General features: G+C 35.0%; 1 protein-coding gene and 1 long non-coding RNA gene across 9 annotated transcripts; both read right to left on the bottom strand.

Annotated features, from left to right (window-relative positions):
* Window positions 1-1613: 1613 nt before the first annotated feature.
* On the bottom strand, window positions 1614-3659 carry LOC123892674. The gene has a single exon (XM_045942526.1). It carries the CDS (start codon window positions 3657-3659, stop codon window positions 1614-1616), a length of 2046 nt encoding a protein of 681 aa, XP_045798482.1.
* A 793-nt stretch (window positions 3660-4452) lies between these two features.
* Window positions 4453-8428, bottom strand: LOC123903205. 8 transcript variants are annotated; one of them, XR_006807857.1, is made up of 10 exons: window positions 7706-8426; window positions 7470-7536; window positions 7199-7280; window positions 6624-6885; window positions 6369-6522; window positions 5805-5927; window positions 5448-5530; window positions 5173-5215; window positions 5019-5062; window positions 4453-4921 (listed from the first exon to the last, which is right to left on the bottom strand). It is a non-coding gene; the product is annotated as an uncharacterized LOC123903205 (long non-coding RNA). The 8 variants fall into 8 exon arrangements; XR_006807861.1 differs by having other exon boundaries at window positions 5805-5924; window positions 7470-7532; window positions 7706-8425; XR_006807856.1 differs by having other exon boundaries at window positions 5168-5215; window positions 5805-5924; window positions 7706-8424.
* Window positions 8429-21267: the final 12839 nt, after the last annotated feature.

The following is a 21267-nucleotide window of genomic DNA, read 5'->3' as shown; positions in this document are numbered from 1 at the left end:
ATAAGACAGGTAGTTGTTAACCCAGTTCAGTGCAACGTCACCTACTCTGGGGGATACCAATCCAGGAATGAATCCACTATAATAGCTCTAGTTCAAAGCCCTCGACCAACACCCGGTACTTGACTTATCACCTAGACACTACCCGTGCAATCCTACCTAAGAACCTCTTAGATAATGAGACCCTGTCCCAAATTCCCTCTAACAACACGTACTATGTTGCTGTCAATAATGATTGTAAGGATGGAGACACTCTCCTAGAAACTAGACCACACTCTTGCTTAAAAGCTTATGAGTGAATCACACAAACTAACTCTGTGTTTAAAAGCTTAGGAGCAGCTTACAATAAACAACACAAACCCAGTCCTAAACTTGCATCAAAACGACACAAGAAAGGCTCACAAAAGACACACACACTAAACCTTAAAAACGCACACTTTTGTAATACAAGGTTTAGAATTCACGAGTTGTAAAGGCTTGAGGCTTCACATATTTATAGTCTTCAATTGTCTTGATATCCAAGTTAGGTCTTCAGACATGTACAGCTGTAGGAATTGCGGCCCAACCCTAAATTATTTTTAGAAATATAATTCCTGTTGTTCCAAACAAAAAAAAACGCAAAAATATAATATAATTATATTTTTGTTTTAAATAACATTCCTTCAGCCGACTTCAATAAAACTTGCTGAGCAACGCTCGTTTTGCCCAGGCGCACGTGCTTGAATATATAATTGAAGCAAATCTTGACTCAGATTTGAAATAAAAATTCTGCACGAAAACAGAGCATCAGTATGCTGTACTATGCTACAGCATCTCAGTCCAGCATCTGGCTGGTTGGCTTTTGCAAAATGTAGCCAATCAAAACACCAACAATCTCCCCCTTTGGCAAATTTTGGCTAAAACAACCTTAGGCCAGTGCATAGAGAGATACAGTCTAAACTTTCCTTCGAGTCAACATAAGCACACAACTAGGAAAGAAAGTAGAACGATGCTAAGCTATTTAAACTTTCCTTCGAGTCAACATACGCACACAACTAGGAAAGAGAGTAAAGAAATTCATCAGATGAATAGATAGCTAGCACGTAAGCATCAGAGGCATGCAACAGCGGAACATAACACATCTTAGCCTCAAAGTACAGATAGAGAGAAATAAACTCTCACATAGTGGATTCAAGATCGGAGAAATAAACTCCTTAAAATTTAAGCAACGCCATAGAGAATAGGAAAAGTAAATTCCTATGTAGACACTTCAGACATGCATATCATAAGTATCATAAGTAGTAGAAAAATAAATTCTACCTACTCCCCCTCAATATATGCATAAACTTTCACTCCCCCTCAAAACATGCATGTAAACCAATATGCTATACTAGATGCTATAGCATTTTTTCATCACATCATGCACACACATATTTTACTCCCCCTTTTTAGCCATAAATTCTGACAAATAAAGTCAGTACCATAGAATAGGAGCAAAACAGAGAACCATAGAATACCAAGTAGTACAAAAGTCACAGGATGTCAGATCATAGAGGATCACTTAGTACAACTTACAAATCATGAGGCCTAAGCCTTCAAAAAATAACATCCAAAATAGAAAAAGGTACAGAAACAGATCATATTGAGGGACTTTCATCAGAGGCCATTTCCTCTTCTACAGTGTCACCACCTGCAAGATCATCATCATGGGAAGCGCCATGGGAAGGACCAACTCCATCCTCATTTGCCTGTGACTGCTCAAGCTCCAAGGCTTGGATTACACCATCTACCAGCTCCTTCTTCTCACCTAGCATTTTACTAACCTCCCTGAGATTAGCAATCATCTGTCTCTTGGTCATACCTGCAGCTGGTTTCTTCAAAGATGCTACAGCAATGTCTGCAGCATGTGTACCTTCTAATAATCTAAAATCCATGGTCAAGGCTGAGGGTCTAGAGACAGGCACATCAGAGTTAGTGCAGATGTCAGGATGTTGAGACAAGATAATACCACAGATCAAAGTGGGAAAGGCTATTGGCATTTTTACAGCAGTAGAAGAGCCATGGAGAATTGTTGCATTAAAAATATGAGTGCCATAATCAAAAACAGTACTGGTACCTACGGCATAGATGAATTTGGCCAAACCTGTAGCTACACTGTTAGAGTGTGTAGTGGGGACCCAGTTTGCTGCACCAATTTTGTTCAGCAGAGCATATTTTGTAGTTAATTTTGCAGCAGACAGTTTTCCAGCTCTTGGCCATATTCTCACTTTGTCACCAGTTATAGTCTTGCATACCTCATTCATAGATATCTCCAATTCAGGTGCAGGAACATCACATCTTCCCAGATGTTGATTGATGATGGCTGGTGAGAAATCAACACATTTGCCCCTCACATACACCTTTAAGTATTCAGGACTTAAAGGGTCATCACAGTCAGCTGGGATGTTTACTAAGAATTCTCTAGTCAATTTATCATAGCATTTACCCAACTCAGATACAGTTTTCATCAGCCCTGCCTCCTCTATCAGATTCACAATGTCTTGACATTTCAAGAATTCTTCAGTTAGGTTCCTTTCAATGGCCATTCTTCTTTTGACCACAAATTTCCACCTGTCAACATTGTCAACACAATGAAAGGAGACATTATCAATTGGTACAGATGGGACATTAGGAGCCATTCTTTTTCTCTTGGCAGATTTCTGAGGAGATGTTGCAGGAGATGCTTCAGCATCCTGATCCTCCTCATAGTCAGAGTCACTAGAGGAGATAGTTTTTCTCTTCACAGTCTTCTTCTTACTTCCAGAGGGCATAGTGACCTTGCTCCACTGTTTCTTAGGCCCAATTTTAGTTTTGGTGGCTTCAGAAGGAGTGGCTATATCCTTTCCTGTATTACTTCTCCGCCTCCTAGATATACCAGCCCTATGAGTACTCTTAAATTGGAGGCTTTCAACATCAATAACATTTGCCTCACTTGTATCAGGCACACTCGCACTTTCACCCTTATTCTGTGTAGTGACATCAGCAGGGATGGTGGTTTCAGTCCCTTCTTCATGAACAGGAGCCACAGGAGAGTTTGGTGACTCAGGGACTATAGAAGCACTAATATCAACATGTGCTGCAGATGCTGTAGCATCATTTGCAGCATCTAGCCCAGAACCTGCATTCTCATCAACTGTCATTCCTGACTCAAAATTGGCCTTAGAGGTAGCGCCAATACCATCAATAGCAACATCAGGGGTTTTCAAGGAGGTTTCCCCCAATTTCTCAGCAGACCTAGGTTTTTCTAATCCTAGGGTTTCAGTTAAATCCAATTCCAAACTTAAATTCTTCTTACTAGAATCAGATGCTTCAGCATTAACATCAACATTTTGAGTAGCAGGATTGTCAAGGTACAGTTCTCGCATTGTATGAACAACTTTAGGAGTGGATTTCGATTTCTTACCTGTTTGTTTCGAAGCAGATGTCGCACGCGAAGTGGATTGAGTTCGTTTAGAACTTTTCTTTGGTGTTGTCTTCTTCGCTGAGATCTTCTTCCTCTTTGTTATTTCCTCAGGAAAAATTGTTGAAATTGGAAAGGCCACGGTGATTTGTTGAGGAATAGACTCGTATGAGGGTGATGTGGCCGTTTGTGGAGGCAGAGTTTCGTCGTTCTTGGAAGGGGATGGATTCTGAGAACTTGACATGGTGATTGTTGAACTTTGGTGAAGATTTTCGCTAATGGAGTTTGAGAGAGGAAGTTGAGTAGTTGATGAAGAGAGAGAATGGAGAGAAGTAATGTAGCGCCACTACAACATTTTCATTCTACAAGAACGCCAAAAAAGCGTTCTGTAATGTTAAAAAACCGTTGCCATAGGCTACAAGAACGGTTTTGTGGCGTTCTATACCGAGGGGTTCTCTTAGCCTTTCGCAACGGTTTTTTCTTTCAATGGCAACGCCTTCAAGTCAACCGTTTTCTTAGAGTCCCTAGTAGAACGGTTCTTACAGTTCCCAACCACAATGGTTTCTCTCTGTTCTCAAATAAAACCGTTGCCATTGTTCTAGTATAGAGAACGGTTTGCTTTTATCTACGGCAACGGTTTTCAACAGTTGTTTAACGTAAAACCGTTCTGGTAGACCCTTAAATTTATTAACTATTGAAAAGATATGACAACGGTTTTTGATACAGCAACGAGTTTTCGCCGTTGCCAAATCATAAACCGTTCTGGTTGATAAGATACAGCAACGCTTTCTCGCCATTGCTCTATAAAAAACCGTTTTGGTAGATCCTTTCCTATATGATCTAAAACAACGGTTTCCTAACTACAAGAATGATTTCGCACTACTGCAAAAACTCATTTTATTTTCCTTTTAATTTTATCACCCTGATAAATAATTATTATATTATACTTAAAAACAATAATTTCAATATGATCCAATAATAAAAGACATACCAAATTAAACGAAAATGATTGTCATTCATATATATATATATATATATATATCAAAATAACATCGATCAACATAAAGTTGTCCTAATATTGTCAATCATTCACATTAATCAAACTAGCATCTTCAAAATGAAATAGACCATGCCACTTCAAAATGAAACTATCTTAAATGTATATTCCAATGTGAATCATTCACCTTGAATTGATACAAAATCTTCAAATGTACTAGTAACTTTAGGCAATAGTGAAAATAAGTAAGCAAAATGGGAGCTGCACGAGCTGTTGTATATATTTCTGGCATACTTGATGATGTCAAATCACGAGCTGTTGTATTTATTGATGAAGTCATCCATGAAGTCCCCGGCCTACTAAAACCCCAATGATTTTCAGAATCAATATAATATTTAGCAGCATCCCCCGTCACATCTCCATCTCCAATCCAATATAGAGGATAGTTTTACCATTTTCCCTCACCTGTATATTGTTTCCACCACAATTAACATGCAAACAACTTGAATCTGCAATGATAGAAAAATGAAGTTAGAAAAATATATGAGACTTTGAAAAGTACTAGCAAAAATTTCCAAAGATAGAATAATATATACTTTTACTTACATCTAGGACAGGAGAGAGTTTCTGAACATGGAAGAACTCCTTGTCTGACAAGAATCAAGAAAGACAATGATATCATTAGTAGAACTCCAATTGTCAACATACTTTTACTCAAATAATTGAAAGGAAAACGAAATAAGACAAGATTTTACAATACATTGGTCCCTAATGAGCTCCGGAACAAGTTTAGGTTTAAATTCCTGATCAAAGTTAAAAAAGGTGAAAAATAATCAGTTTTACAATAACATCAAATCTTAGGAATAAATATTGCAAAAGACTGTGTTTTTACAGATAAAATAATTCTTATAAAGTTGTAATATGATGTCAATCATATACCATTCATATATAAGTATCAAATAAGAGTGTTAAAAATATGTGGTTCTTTAATATACTATAAAACAAGTCAATCATCATTGTTACATTCAAAATTACCATCAACGTCTATAAAATAAAAAAAACATCAGTATCAACTTCTATTTCTTCATCTTGTGCTTCCAAATCTTGAAATTATTCATCTACAAAATAAAATAAAAGTAATATGTTCAATAAATAATGTCTAAAAAGAGTGGACATTATAAGCAGACTAATATTATTCCTTAAGCAAACCCCTCGCGCGCGCACGCACACACATTCTCCCAAATCATAATATTTCTCTAATCCACTCATCCCTTACATTTACATAACTGTACATTAAAAATACCACCTTTAACCCCAATTCAAATAAAAAGAACTTGTTCAAAATAGAATCGAACGGCCGAAGTAAACATACAAATAGCAAAGTAAACTAACCATATATGAGATTTCCATTGACTTGTTCTTTGTTTAACTCCTCTTTATTGTGAACTTCTTCCTTGGTCCTCTTCTCAACGAGACGCAATCCAACATAATCATTGCATATAACATTCAAACCTGCTTGACAATAGTAGATATATATCATCAAAATCTGAAAAAATAAGCCAGCACCAACACTTCAGGTTGAAGTCACGACTGAGTGTTCGACATGTGTGGGAAATACAGACACACAGTGACACCCATATGTGTAATGTGCATGAACCAGAGTGAGAATGCAGAAACAACCAGAAACGCAGTGGCAAAATATGCAGAAGCACACAAACCAGAATATTATGCAGCAACAAGGACATACAATAGCAGAAAATAGATCACAATAGTGTAGTAAAGAAACAACAGCATAAACTAACATGAAAGAGATGAAAAAGACAAGCATAATACACAAAGAAATATAGTCATACTATAGCAGGACACATTATTATCACTACTATTTGGGAAATATTAAAATATTAAGTACAATACCTCTAATAATACAAATAATTAACAAGAAAATAGGCAACTCACAATGTCTTCCAGGAGTAATTTCGACAAGTTTCTGAATAAAAAAGGAGCACGATAAACTTGAATACCAGGAGAACCAACCAAAAATTACAAATTCAATGACCTCGCCAAGTGGATGCTCCAATAGGCTGACTAGAAAATCAAGAAGCCTCAAAACCTGAAAATATAGGAGAAAGTTTCAAACTAGATAATATTTGGTCATGCATGCATCAATAGATAAATTAACTAAGCACAGTAAAGAGAAAATATTCAAAGTACCTTATTCTCATTGAATAAGTTCCATACTAATCTACAGGTGCAAAACTTGCTGGATAGCTTCTTGGTGATGTGTCTTCTAAGTTGTTATTGAGAGAAACATGCTCAATAAAAGTCAATTCTTCCATCCTGTAAATTGCAAATTCTGCATTTCTACTACCAAGAGTCTAACAACCTCAATTAGTAGCTTACCAGCAGCACATATGATCACGATATCAACTTACTTAATTGCCTTACCAATAGATTCATGATCATTTATATCACCCTGCAGTGTCAAAATGATAAACATACTAATTAGAATATAAACAAAAGAAGAAAAAAGAATATTGAAGTTATAAAAATGATCATTATTCGGTGATACTTTAAAAGAATAACTACAGGTTATATACTACTATTTAAAGAATCAAATAAGATTCATTCATCAGGGTCTTGCATCAATGCAGTTCAATATCATGAACACACCAATTGAAATGTAAACATGCATTTGTATATATGGTTTACATCAAATCCTATAAATGCAACTGAACTCTCAACCCAAGGTAGACAAGGAATAGCGATGAAAAGGTAACCAGAGTTACCGCAACAAATTCCATTAGATTGAGAGAAGAAGCAATTTCATAGAGAATCCAAGCAACAACTCGAAGAATGGTGGATTACATTCTGTTATAGATGGAAAGACAATGAATGAGAGCTTGTTCAAAACCCTAATCAGCTGAAATTAAACTAAATTCAAACAAATCTAGTGTGATTAATTCAAAATTATTCATGAACAACAAATTCTAGATCTAGCAACATGTATATGAAATATGAGATTGAAAAATAACGAGACAGGAATTGAACGAAAATTACCTCAGTGGCGAGATATTCAAGGATGATGGCGAAAAAACAGGAGCATCGAAGCTGGCATATTTGCTGCCTTTAGAAAACGAGCGATAGACAATTCAATGAACAGAAATCAAATAACCAAATCAATTGAGTTCAACTAAACCAAATAATAAGACAAATCAAAAGTGGTTAAACCTCAGTCCTAATAGTGAGCCTATTGAAGAAAATACCAAGTGGAAAAGGAAGACTTTGAACAGTACCTGTCGAAATTGCGATTGAACTTCGAACTGAGGCGTTGTTGAAACTGCGATTGGGCTTCGAACTAAACCGCGATTCAATAAATAGAATCAGTGAACGAGTCATTGAAGCTTCATAAGAGGAATTAGGGATTGAAGTATCGTGACTGAGAGAGAAATTAGGGATTGATACTTTTTTTCGTTTTTTTCGTTTTGCTTCCTGAGAGGGAGATTGAAACTTCGAGAGGGAGATTCAGTGAGAGTTTCGGGTGCGTTGGAATGAAACCAATCGAGAAGGGATCATTAGTGAGTTTAGGGTTCTTGGAGTTGATAATTTTGCACCAAAGGGATTTAGGGATTTGTTGTTTGTGATTTGGAGTAGGGATTTTGAGCTTCTCATATGAAAGGGGTTTGCTGATTTCGTAGAATGGAAGAAAACGAGTTTCTATCTCTATGTAATTTAGATTTGTACTTTGGGAATACGATGATAATGTGAAATTTTTGCACACAAAGAAGAACAGTTTTATATTTTTTATTTAATAAATAATTAGAAATTATAGCAGAACAGTTTTTGTGGTTGCCAAAAAAGATTCAATAAAAAACCGTTATGGTTGTATCATAAGAGAGCGCTTTTTAGTCGTTGCATATTGTTTTTAAAGTTCAGTACCATATCGCTACGGTATAAGAAAACCGTTGCTTATGGTATTCTACAAGAACGCTTTTTTTGCTTCAAAAAAATTAGGGGTTGCCTTAGAGCTAAAATGTTGTAGTGCGCGTGAAATGATGAGTTTGAATGGCGTGAAAGGAGAAGTTATGGAAATTTTTGATAACTTCCCTTATTTTGCGTGCACAACTAAATGAGGTGTAGAGAAACACTTCAACTGCACGCTTTTTGTGCTGTAATTGCTACAAATCTTCGCACAGGCAAATACCAAGTTTGCCTCGCAATTTTTCAAATTGAACTGCATCTAGAGCCTTAGTAAAAATATCAGCCAATTGTTCTTCAGTTGAAATATGCTCAAGAGTCACAATACCTTCTTCAACTAGATCTCTAATAAAATGGTGCCTAATATCAATATGCTTCGTCTTGCTATGTTGGATAGGATTCTTTGAAATATTGATGGCACTAAGATTGTCACAGTACAATGCCATAGCATCTTGTACCACATTGTACTCCAGCAACATTTGTTTCATCCATAATAGTTGGGAGCAGCTACTACCAGCAGCTATGTACTCTGCTTCAGCTGTAGATAAGGATACACAATTTTGTTTCTTGCTGAACCAAGATATAAGATTGTTGCCCAAAAAGAAACAAGCTCCTGAGGTGCTTTTTCTATCATCTGCACAACCTGCCCAATCAGCATCACAATATCCTACTAGCATAGAATTCTCACCATGAGTATACATGATCCCATAGTCACATGTACCATTCACATACTTCATCTTTGGCTCAGCTTGGTACCTAGCACATACTCCTACAGCAAAAGTAATATCAGGCCTGCTGGCTGTAAGGTATAATAAGCTTCCTATCATGCTTCTATAAAGACTTTGATCTACATCAACTCCCTTTTCATCTTTGGTAAGCTTTAAATGGGTTGCTGCAGGTGTTCTTTTATGAGCAGCACTTTCCATACCAAACTTCTTCACTATATTTCTTGCATACTTGCTTTGGGAGATAAAAATAGTATCTTCCATCTGCTTTACTTGGAGCCCAAGAAAGGAGGTTAGTTCACCTACAAGACTCATCTCAAACTCAGACTGCATTTGCTGCACGAAATGTTGTACCATCTCACTAGACATTCCTCCAAAGACAATGTCATCAACATAGATTTGTGCTATTAGAAATTTGCCTTGATCTTCTTTCACAAATAGAGTCTTGTCATTTCCTCCTTTCCTGTAGCCTTGACTAATAAGGAACTCAGTCAATCTTTCATACCATGCTCGAGGTGCTTGTTTTAATCCATATAGAGCTTTCTTTAATTTGTAAACATGATTTGGAAAGCTTGGATCAACAAACCCCTTTGGTTGTTCCACATACACTTCTTCATTTAAGTACCCATTGAGGAAGGCACTTTTCACATCCATTTGGAATAACTTGAATTTTAGAATGCATGCCACTCCTAGAAGTAATCTAATGGATTCAAGACGAGCAACCGGAGCAAAAGTCTCATCAAAATCTATCCCTTCAATCTGTGAGTATCCTTGTGCAACCAGCCTTGCCTTGTTTCTGGTCACAGTTCCACTTTCATCAGACTTGTTCTTGTAGACCCATTTGGTACCAATTACATTTGCATTTTCAGGTCCAGGAACCAAGTCCCAAACTTCATTCCTCTTGAACTGATTTAGCTCTTCTTGCATAGCATTTATCCAGAACTCATCAGTCAGAGCTTCCTTCACATTTTTTGGCTTAAATTTAGACACAAAACAAGCATTAGAAACTAAGTCAAGTGTCCTTCTAGTAGTAATTCCTTGATTGGGATTACCAATAATCAGGTCTGTAGGGTGATTCTTTTGAGTACGAGTAGAAGGTCCTTTCTTTGGAGTAGCAGAGATTTGTTCAGATGCAGTAACCTCTGTATCATTCTTGGATTCATTAGTAGTTTCACAATCTACACCACCTGTTATAGATGTTGTAGCATCTTCTGTATCATCTTCAGCAGTTTCACTTGAGGTGTTATCTATTACCACATTTATAGACTCCGTCATGGTTTTGGTTCTATTATTATATACTCTGTAGGCTCTACTATTTGTTGAGTATCCCAAGAATATGCCCTCATCACTTTTAGGGTCCATTTTGGTTCTTGGTTCTCTATCAGACAAGATGTAGCATTTACTACCAAACACATGGAAGTGCTTAACAGTAGGTTTCCTCTCTTTCCATAATTCGTACAGAGTAGTTGTTGTTCCAGATCTCAGAGTGACACGATTATGAATATAGCAGCAGTATTCATAGCTTCTGCCCAAAAACCATGTGAAAGCTTCTTTGCATGTAACATTACCCTTGCAGACTCTTGTATAGTTCTATTTTTCCTTTCTACTACACCATTTTGTTGTGGTGTAATGGGAGATGAGAATTCATGTATGATGCCTTCAGAGGCACAGAAGTCAGAGAACCTGGAGTTCTCAAACTCCTTACCATGATCACTTCTGATCCTTAATACAACATTGTTTTTCTCCCTTTGAAGTTGAATACATAGATCTTTAAACACATCAAAGGTTTCTGATTTCTTTCTAATAAAATTTATCCAGGTGTATCTAGAAAAGTCATCAACAACAACATATGCGTACCTTTTACCTCCCAAGCTTTCAGTTTGCATAGGACCCATCAAGTCCATGTGTAGAAGTTCAAGAACTCTGGTGGTGGTAAGATGCTGCAGCTTTGGATGTGGCATCTTGGTTTGTTTCCCAATCTGACAGTCTCCACATATGCTACCTTCTTCAATTTTGAGATTTGGCAGTCCTCTGATGGCTTCTTTAGATATTGCTTTCTTCATGCTTCTTAGATTAAGATGGCCAAGCTTTTGGTGCCATAGTTTTACTTCATCTTCTTTAGTGATTAAGCATGTTGACATATTTGCTTCTTCTTGGGGAACCCATAGATAGCAGTTGTCTTTTGATCTGACACCTTTAATCAAAATCTCACCTTCGTTATTTGTAACCAAACATTCAGACTTGGTGAAGTTTACTTTCATTCCTTGGTCGCATAGTTGACTAATACTTATCAAATTTGCAGTCAATCCTCTTACTAACAGCACATTGTTTAGTTTAGGCAAGCTATTACTTCTGAGCTCCCCTATCCCAACAATTTCTCATTTTGCACCATCACCAAAGGTTACAACGCTGGTTGAATAAGACTTTATACCAACAAGAAATTTACTTATTCTGGTCATGTGTCTTGAACAGCCACTATCGAAGTATCAGTCTTCCCTTGATGAAGCTCTAAGTGATGTGTGAGCAATCAGAGCAGTAGTCTCTTCTTCAGGTTGAGTTGTATTACTTTTCTTCTCATTTTCACCTTTAGGTTTCCATTCTTGTTGAGTAGAGGCAGTTGTGGAAACAGGTTTATGCTGAGGACGTCTGTTAGGGTACCCATATAGTTTGTAGCAGTAAGGCCTTATGTGCCCTTTTCTACCACAGTAATGACATCTCCAAGCATGGTGTTTTCTTCTATTTCTTGACATGGAATGCTGCTGATGATGCTGCAGCTTTTGATAAGGCATCCTTTGCTTTTGAGTTTCTCTAGGATCCATGTACATGAGGTCAGGACTATATTTTTTGAATTTGTTGACATTCTCATAGCTAAGCCCAATATTCCTAGGCTTTCGAACATTTTTCTCTAAGATTTCCTCCAGTTGACCATCAGCCTTATGAAGTTTGTCAAGATGCTCATCATCTTTATACAACATGTCAAAGAATTTTCTCAGCCGCCAAATGTCAGCATTTAATTTTTCAATGACTTCCTTAGCTTCTTCAAGATCAGATGATAGATAATTTACCTTCTTTTGAAGTTCCTCCATTTTTGAGATATTCTCAAATTTTTCTGCTTTTAACTCATTGATGGTTACCTTTTGTTTCTCAATAACCCTGCAGATTTCAAGATCAGAGGATAGATAATTTACCTTCTTTTGAAGTTCCTCCATCTTTGAGATATTCTCAGATTTTTCTGCTTTTAACTCATTGATGGTTACCTTTTGTTTCTCAATAACCCTGCAGATTTCTTCACTCTTAAGACAAAGTTCCTTCTATGATTCAGCAAGCTCTTCATAGGTTACCTCTCCATCATCAGATTCTGTATCAGATGTAACAATACCTGTTAAGACTGAGATATGTTTAGCAGTTACAGATGCTGTATCATCTTCTGAGTCATCATCCTCAGATCAACTGACAGTTAGCCCTTTCTTTGTTCTCTTCTGATATGTTGGACACTCAGGTCTGATGTGACCATATCCTTCACATTCATGACATCGAATGTTTCTGTTTAAGCTTGATTTTTCCTCACTTTTTGGTTTTCCTTGATTTTCATTGCTGCGCATAGTGCCTGGAGCATTGTTTTTGAAATTTGATCTGGGTCTCTTATCCATTCGTTTCAGAACTTTGTTAAATTGTTTTCCCAATAACACCATGGCCTCAGAAATACTCTCATTAGATTCTTCTTCATCCTCCAGTTCTTCTTCATTATTTTTAGATGAGAAGGCAATGCTCTTATTTTTCTTTTCACTTCTTCCATTTGCAACACTTTCATAAGTTTGGAGTGATCCAACCAGTTCATCCAGCTTCATCTGAGATATGTTTTTGGCTTCTTCCATAGCTGTAACTTTCATATCAATTTTTTTTGGAAGTGATCTAAGCATTTTTCCTACTAACTTTTCTTCGGGAATTTTCTCCCCCAAAGCATCAAATTGATTATCATAGTCTAGAATAGTCATATGAAAATCTTGAATTGTTTCCTCTTCCTTCATACGTAAATTTTCAAACTGAGTAGTAAGAATCTGTAATTTAGACATTTTTACCTGAGGAGTACCTTCATGAACAGTTTCAAGAATCTTCCAAGCTTCCTCTGCTGAGACACATTTTTTGATCAGTTTGAAGATGTGTTTGTCTACCCCATTGTATAATGCGTATAATGCTTTTGAGTTTCCCAAAGCAAGCTCATCCTCTTCTTTAGACCAGTCCTCCTCAGCTTTTAGTTCAAGTGTTGGCTTTCCATCCTTGTCCATGACCACAGGGGGGTCCCATCCTTTCAGAACAGCCTTCCAAGTTTTGCTATCCATAGATTTTAGGAAAGCAATCATGCGTGATTTCCAATAATCATAGTTGGAGACACCAACTAGAAGCGGTGATCTGCTTACAAGCCCTCCTTCTTTTTCCATGTTGCCAGACATTCTCCCTGGAGCTCACCCTATAACCAGAAAGGGTGCCTGCTCTGATACCAATTGAAATCTGGCACGCAGTGAACACAATGCTGCACAAGATGCTATAGCACACGTTGCAGCAAGACAGTTGCAGAACACAGTAAATAAATAAATAAATTGCAGAATAATAAATAAGACAGGTAGTTGTTAACCCAGTTCAGTGCAACGTCACCTACTCTGGGGGATACCAATCCAGGAATGAATCCACTATAATAGCTCTAGTTCAAAGCCCTCGACCAACACCTGGTACTTGACTTATCACCTAGACACTACCCGTGCAATCCTACCTAAGAACCTCTTAGATAATGAGACCCTGTCCCAAATTCCCTCTAACAACACGTACTATGTTGCTGTCAATAATGATTGTAAGGATGGAGACACTCTCCTAGAAACTAGACCACACTCTTGCTTAAAAGCTTATGAGTGAATCACACAAACTAACTCCGTGCTTAAAAGCTTAGGAGCAGCTTACAATAAACAACACAAACCCAGTCCTAAACTTGCATCAAAACGACACAAGAAAGGCTCACAAAAGACACACACACTAAACCTTAAAAACGCACAATTTTGTAATACAAGGTTTAGAATTCACGAGTTGTAAAGGTTTGAGGCTTCACATATTTATAGTCTTCAATTGTCTTGATGTCCAAGTTAGGTCTTCAGACATGTACAGCTGTAGGAATTGCGGCCCAACCCTAAATTATTTTTAGAAATATAATTCCTGTTGTTCCAAACAAAAAAAAACGCAAAAATATAATATAATTATATTTTTGTTTTAAATAACATTCCTTCAGTCGACTTCAATAAAACTTGCTGAGCAAGGCTCGTTTTGCCCAGGCGCACGTGCTTGAATATATAATTGAAGCAAATCTTGACTCAGATTTGAAATAAAAATTCTGCACGAAAACAGAGCATCAGTATGCTGTACTATGATGCTACAGCATCTCAGTCCAGCATCTGGCTGGTTGGCTTTTGCAAAATGTAGCCAATCAAAACACCAACATAAAGTAACATAAAAATAGTGTTTTTCAAATGTAAAATAAAATGGAACTTCTTTTTTTTTGACAAAAAAGAAAATGGAACTTAATATTTCATATTTCAGTATGAGTAGATAGTACATATGGCGTCTTTGTTTTGTAGTCTCTCTTTTACGAATCTCTATCCGTCTTATGCAGAGACTAAATTATTAATAATAATAATAATAATAATAATAATAATAATAATATATTTGCTGTTAAAAAAAAAATACATATGACTATTATATTCAATCTATCTTGCAGTGTATAACTACTCCCTAATAGGACTATTTAATTTTATTCAGGCAGAAAAGGCCGGTCCAAGGGTGCCTAAGAATCTAAAATTGTGATTTTATGTCTCAAAATTTTGAATAAATAACGTTAAAAAAAAATTTCTTTCAATCTTGTTATAAATAAATAATGACAATTTTATTACAAATGTTTCTGTAGTCTAGATCGTAGGTCTTAATGACAAGACGTGGCACAAACTTTTATTTATCTTATAATCATTCTCATAATTTCAACTTATTGAGTGTGGTTACGCCCTAAGTGGGTTCCCCACTAAGTTAAATATTTCTTCTGTATTACAATATATGTTGTTTTGACACTTTTACACGTATTAAAAAAGGTACATAATGTTGTATGGAAAAAAGAGATTATGAGTTAATTTATAAAATTAGTTTTTATTTATGGTATGAAAAAAATAAATTGAAGAATTGAAAAAGGAGAAAGTAATAAATAGTTAAGAGTATAATAGAAAAAATAGCATTAAATACTTCCTTAGTAATATAAAGTGATATATATTGTGGTACAAATTTTTTCCCCAAAAATAACATATATAATGGTATGGAGAGAGTAGTAAACTAGAAAGAAAAGAAAAGCAAGTACCGTGTGTGTGTCTGCAAACTAAAATCGAATTGGGCGAAGCCCATGTACGTTGAAACAAAGGGAGAATGATAATCCATAATATGGTGTATTTTCTAAACTTTTTTCACAGTTAATACTCTTTCTTTTTAAGTGTCCTTTTAAAATAGTAAAATCAAATTAATAAAATGTATTTTTGCATCTTATCTTTTTATTATACTCGAATTTTAATCCATTAATACATTCCTATTTTTTTGCACACGCTTTCTCTTTCCAATAAATTTAAAATATTATATAAAAAAAATGTTATGTACCAAATAAAATAAAAAATTTAGTTTTCCAAGTATATAACATTAATTAGTTTTATTGAAAAATTTAAGAGTAATTGATAATGGGTATAATCGACAAATTGTATCCTTAAAATATCAAAATGACAGTTAAATAGGATTGTTAAATCCGACATTAATTGACACTTAAAAAGAAACGGAGAGAGTATTAGTTTAGAGAAGACTGAACTTTTTTTCTCAAAGAATGTCGACTAGACTTTTCTTCTCTATATTAATTTTTTTTCTATAAAAGAATTGAAAAACAACATTGTTCACCATATAAATACCATGAAAAGTGTAGGTATTGAAGGGCAACGTTATGCACCATGCATAAATAACTCAGATTGCTTAGCGCGTCCCCCAAATTGCTTAGTGTGCCCTCCCATATTGCTTAGCCCCCCCCCCCCCCCCCCCCCCCGAGATTGCTTACTACGCCCCCAAATTGCTTAGCGCGCCCCACATATTGCTTAGCGCGCCCTTGAATTTTTTTAAAAAATTTTGATTAATTGAATTTTTTTTGACAAAAAAAAAAGAAAAAAAAGTGATTAATTGAATTTTAGTTTATTGATTAGGGATAATTTTCAGAGTATTATGTATGGTTAAATGTTTTAGTAGTTAGTTTTAAACTAAAATCATGCCAAAACCATTTTGTTGTGGAATGGTTTCAGAAGGTTGTACTTCAAAATCATTTTGCTGTGGAATAGTTTCAGATGGTTGTACTCCAAAATCATTAATGTACTTAATAGTTTTTATGTTAATTGTGATAAATTAAACCATAATTACAGTATATATTTTAGTATGTAATTTTAAATTAAAATATGGCTATATAATCATGCAATGCAACACAATTAATTTAAAATAGGTTCTTATAGTATGTACTTCAAAGGAACAAAAGTAATTATTAAATTGGAAATGGAGAGCGCGCAAAAAATCTGGGGGAGGAAAAAAAAACTGGGGGGCGAGCTAGAAATCTGGGGGAGGAAAAAAACTGGGGGGCGTGCTAGAAATCTTGGGAGGAAAAAAAATAGGGGGGCGCGCTAGAAACCTGGGGGAGGAAAAAAAACTAGGGGTGCACGAGAAAAAATGGGGGGCGTGCTAGAAAAAAACCGGGGTCCAAAAAAATTGGGGGGCGCGCTAAACAATCTGGGGGCGCTAGAAAAAAAAACTGGGAGGCGCGCGAGAAAATATGGGGGTGCACTAAGCATATGGTGAGCGCGCTAAGCAAACTTGGGGACGCGTTAAGCAATTTTGCATTATTTATGCATGGCGCATAAGGAAAAAGCTTATGCACCATAACCACTCCCGGTATTGAATGTCTAGATTTGTATTCCAATAGCATTATTGAATGGATAATGGATTCCCCGTACAAAATTTATCAAACTTTTCTCTCCCGACCCCCCTCATTTCTTTTATACCCCCAAAAAACTCATTTTGCCCCTTGCGATATGAAAAAATTTTACCAACAAACTTCGGTTTATATAAACCAAAGTTTTTAAACATGGAAAAAAAATCCGGTTTATATAAACCGAAATAACATATACCCCCAAAAAGAAGGAAAATTTATGTGAAAATTCGTGTAGAGCTACCTGTGGTAAATTTAGCATATCTCTCTGAATATAAGTCGTATGCTAATGATTTTTAATCCAATGTAAAGAAGACAAATTTACTACAAGATTGACACCGGAATTGTTAAATTTCATTAAGTATAGTATGAGCAAATCTACCTACAAGTTTGAGAAAAGTTTCTGCAAAATGTTGTAAAGATACCTGTGGTAAATTTATCATAGCTCTTTGAATATAAGTCGTATGCTAATGATTTTTCATTCAGTGTAAAGAAGACAACATTTACTACAAGATGGACACCGGAATTGTTAAATTCCATCAAGTATAGTATGAGAAAATCTACCTACAAGTTTGAGAAAAGTTTATGCTCTGTTTCTGTACCAGTACCCATTCTTTGGTCAAACTGAACCAATTAGATAGTTAACCCTCAAAACAAAAATTATATTTGTATTCTTGACACCCTAAGCTTTCCAACGAGTGATCGTTTACTCAAATCAGACATCGTTTAGTATTTCAAATAAATTGTGGAAGTTGAGGGTCTCATGCAGAATTTATGCAGGAAAGCTGGAAAAAAATTGGAACACAATATTTCGGTTTATATAAATCGAAATTTTTGAGCATGACAAAAAAACTCGGTTCGTATAAATCGAAGTACCCCCAAAACGCAAAAACGAAAATTCAGGGGGTAAAAAAGAAATGAGGGGGGTTGGGAGAGAAAACATCAAATTTATCATTTGCATAATGGGCTATCCTTACAAAATCTGTTTTGCTAATTCTTTCAAAGGTGGTTTGAGACTTCACTCTGCTAGATTGATAAATGAGGCTATGCAACTCCTAGAATCATGTCCTTTGATCATAATGTGGCTATGTAACACCAAGAAATGAGTACATGGTCAAGGGGCTAGCATATGATAAATTATGCATGTAGTGATCATAAAGGCTAAGGGTACCATTATGATATCTTATCTCTTTTTCTCAATCATAGAGGGAGGCAAACACTGCTCCAATTATAGTCCTTGTTTGTAAATAGTCAAAATACTCATTTGCATCATCTAATAAGCAGTGTAAGTATTTGTTATTTCTATTGAAGAGAATAATTATATATTTATTAATTATCCAATTAAAACTTGATTTGAAGGTGTACGTTCTTCGATCCGATTTTTAAAATATTAATTTAGATGCTTGTTAGCATTTTCTTTGTATTGCCTCACAAAATAATTTTGCATTGATCTCGAGCTTTGCTACCATTACATGCATGTTGATTAATTATGATCAACTTGTTCCGATTTCTTTCACAACCACGTATATTTGTTTCCTTATGCTTATTTTATGTTTCAATTTGATTTCTTATATTTAAAAAGTTTTAAGTTAGTCATTTTTGTCAAATATATGTTTAAATAATTCATGTGGCTAACATATTTGAATACGCGGACAACTTAAGATAATAATATGTATAATTTTAGATGAAATTAAATCAAATTGTAATGTCATTTCCGGCGGTTTGAAATGTAAAGTTTTAGACCACACAAATTAGAGCTTCAAATGTAATGCCTTTTTCGGCTTAAGGACCACGAAATGACATGGTGTGGGAACCTTCGCAATTCAATTTTTTCCTATATAAAAAAATCTCCTTTCGTTCTTTATACAGTTTCACATCTCAATATTTTCTTGAATTATTCTAATGTTCACATGACCAAATATTATTTTTCCTTTATTCTTTTAATTATTTTATAAATCTTCAAAAAATTATGTGAGTGTGACTATATGGTCACGTAACCATAGAAGTTTTGCTCTATTTTCTTCTCAATACAATCATCATATCTCAACATTTTAATATATTTTTTAGTTATGTTTTAACTTTTTATTTTAAATTTATATAAAATATTTACTTTTCTATTTCTTTAGTATTTTTAAAATTAAAATGCAAAAAAAAATTGTCTCATTGATTTTAAAATTAAAAAAAAAAAGTTGCAAAGTTTAGTAAAAAAAAATTGCATTTTTTATGAAAATCATACATGTAGCGACGGAAACTAGCCCACGGAAATGGTTTCAATGCAAAAATTACTGTGAAACAAATTTTGGCCCACGCAAATGCAAAAAAATAATTTAAAATTGTTTTTGCGGCAGAATACGTCCGTAGCAAATTATCTGCCGCAAATTTAAAATTCTTTCGTCGCAAATGTTTGCTACCATATTTTTTGCGTGGAAAAATAATCTGCCGCAAATTTACAATTGCGGCCACTTTTTGTGCATTTGCTTGAACTTTTGGCCACCGCAAAGACCTGTTTTTCTTGTAGTTTATAATAATGCCTCCATTTCTACCAATTGTCGGAGTGCTCCGCCAAACTACATCATCTCGTCCCATAATTGAGAGCACAATTTTTTATCCGTCACACCTAACTTTAATTCTTATATTGCCATAACCTCCACTTTTTCTTTTGCTACTAGTTACCTCACTTTCCTTTTTTTATTTCCCCCCCTAAACCCATAACATTCCTAGAACATACTATCATTGATCAACTTCGTCATCATCCTAGAACTCATGTACCCCAACCTCTTTTCGTCCATATCCATTAATCTTTCAACCCAATAATATTATACTTAATTATTGTTGAATTCTATATATAATGTTTCTATTCTTATTGCTTAGTGATAAAAAATTTAACCGTAAAACAACCTTTAATTTCTTAGTGAATGTAAGATTAGAATTAAACATGATTGAGAATCAATTTTAATTTGGTTTTACGTGTCTGTATTTATTTGTGGATTACAATGGATTGATTTTTTATCTCAAACATTCATCATCTCAAACATTCAACAACAACAAGTCAACTTTTATTTTAAAATATGAACCAGAAACCAAATTAAAAGTGGCAATGTGATAAAGAATATTACGCGATCAAAGATTAAAAAAACACTTCAATAAACCCATTCAATAAATATAAATCGAAACACAATAATTGTCATCTTGCCAAAATCACCAAAATCAAAACACTTCGATAAACGCATTCAATAACTACAAATCAAATCATAAAACTTAAGTGAGTCCTCACAAATTTTGTGTTTTTAGTTTTAAATAGGAGTTTTGGTTGCGTTCAGGATATTTCGCTAAAAGCTGTCAATTGGCACATTGCACTCGACTCTCGTATATATGGTGCACAAAACGGCCTTGGCAGATTATGATTCTCTCAAATGAAACCTGAAAAGCGAACATTGAGATATAAATAGGGAACGCTATTTGAATTTGAAGAAATAATGTGGAGATTTAGACCATTAAAATATAAAGAAGGAGACATTGAATTGGTTAAGGGTTGAGATGATTAAATTAAATTGAAAACTACTTTTTATTTGGATTTAATTGATATGCACCGACGGTGTAAAATAATTTTACACTGTCAATCAATATCAACCATGTTTTTCGCCACATCACCCCACTTTCTTGACATGATATGATAAAATGATGGTTATTTATTGAACGATCGTGTAAAACTATTTTACACCGTCAGTGCATATCAATTAAACTCTTTTTATTTTAATGGCAAATATGTTAAAGATCGAAACAACAGTGTCACATACATATATATAAATAAAAGATTAAGGATAGGGATACAAATACAATACAATAAAAACAAAATCCATTGAAAAATGTAAACAACAAATAAACTCCCAACTAAAACACACATGACTAAGCAGGAGCCACTCTGCCTCCAAATCACCATCAAATTGAAAACTACTTAAAATATACTCTAAAAAATATATTTATTACTTAACATCAATGTCTTGCAAATTTACAACCCTATCTCTCCAAGTAAGTAACTTGCCAATATGGCAAAAAACGAAAATCATGGTCTACCAGAAACGACGTAGTATTAATGAGATTATTGGTCACGGACTAAATGATTCCC

This window comes from Trifolium pratense, linkage group LG1 (assembly GCF_020283565.1).
Source record: "Trifolium pratense cultivar HEN17-A07 linkage group LG1, ARS_RC_1.1, whole genome shotgun sequence".
In the NCBI taxonomy this organism is placed as follows: domain Eukaryota; kingdom Viridiplantae; phylum Streptophyta; class Magnoliopsida; order Fabales; family Fabaceae; genus Trifolium; species Trifolium pratense.
Note: the sequence above shows the minus strand (reverse complement) of the source record. Positions and strands in the feature narration are given on the sequence as shown.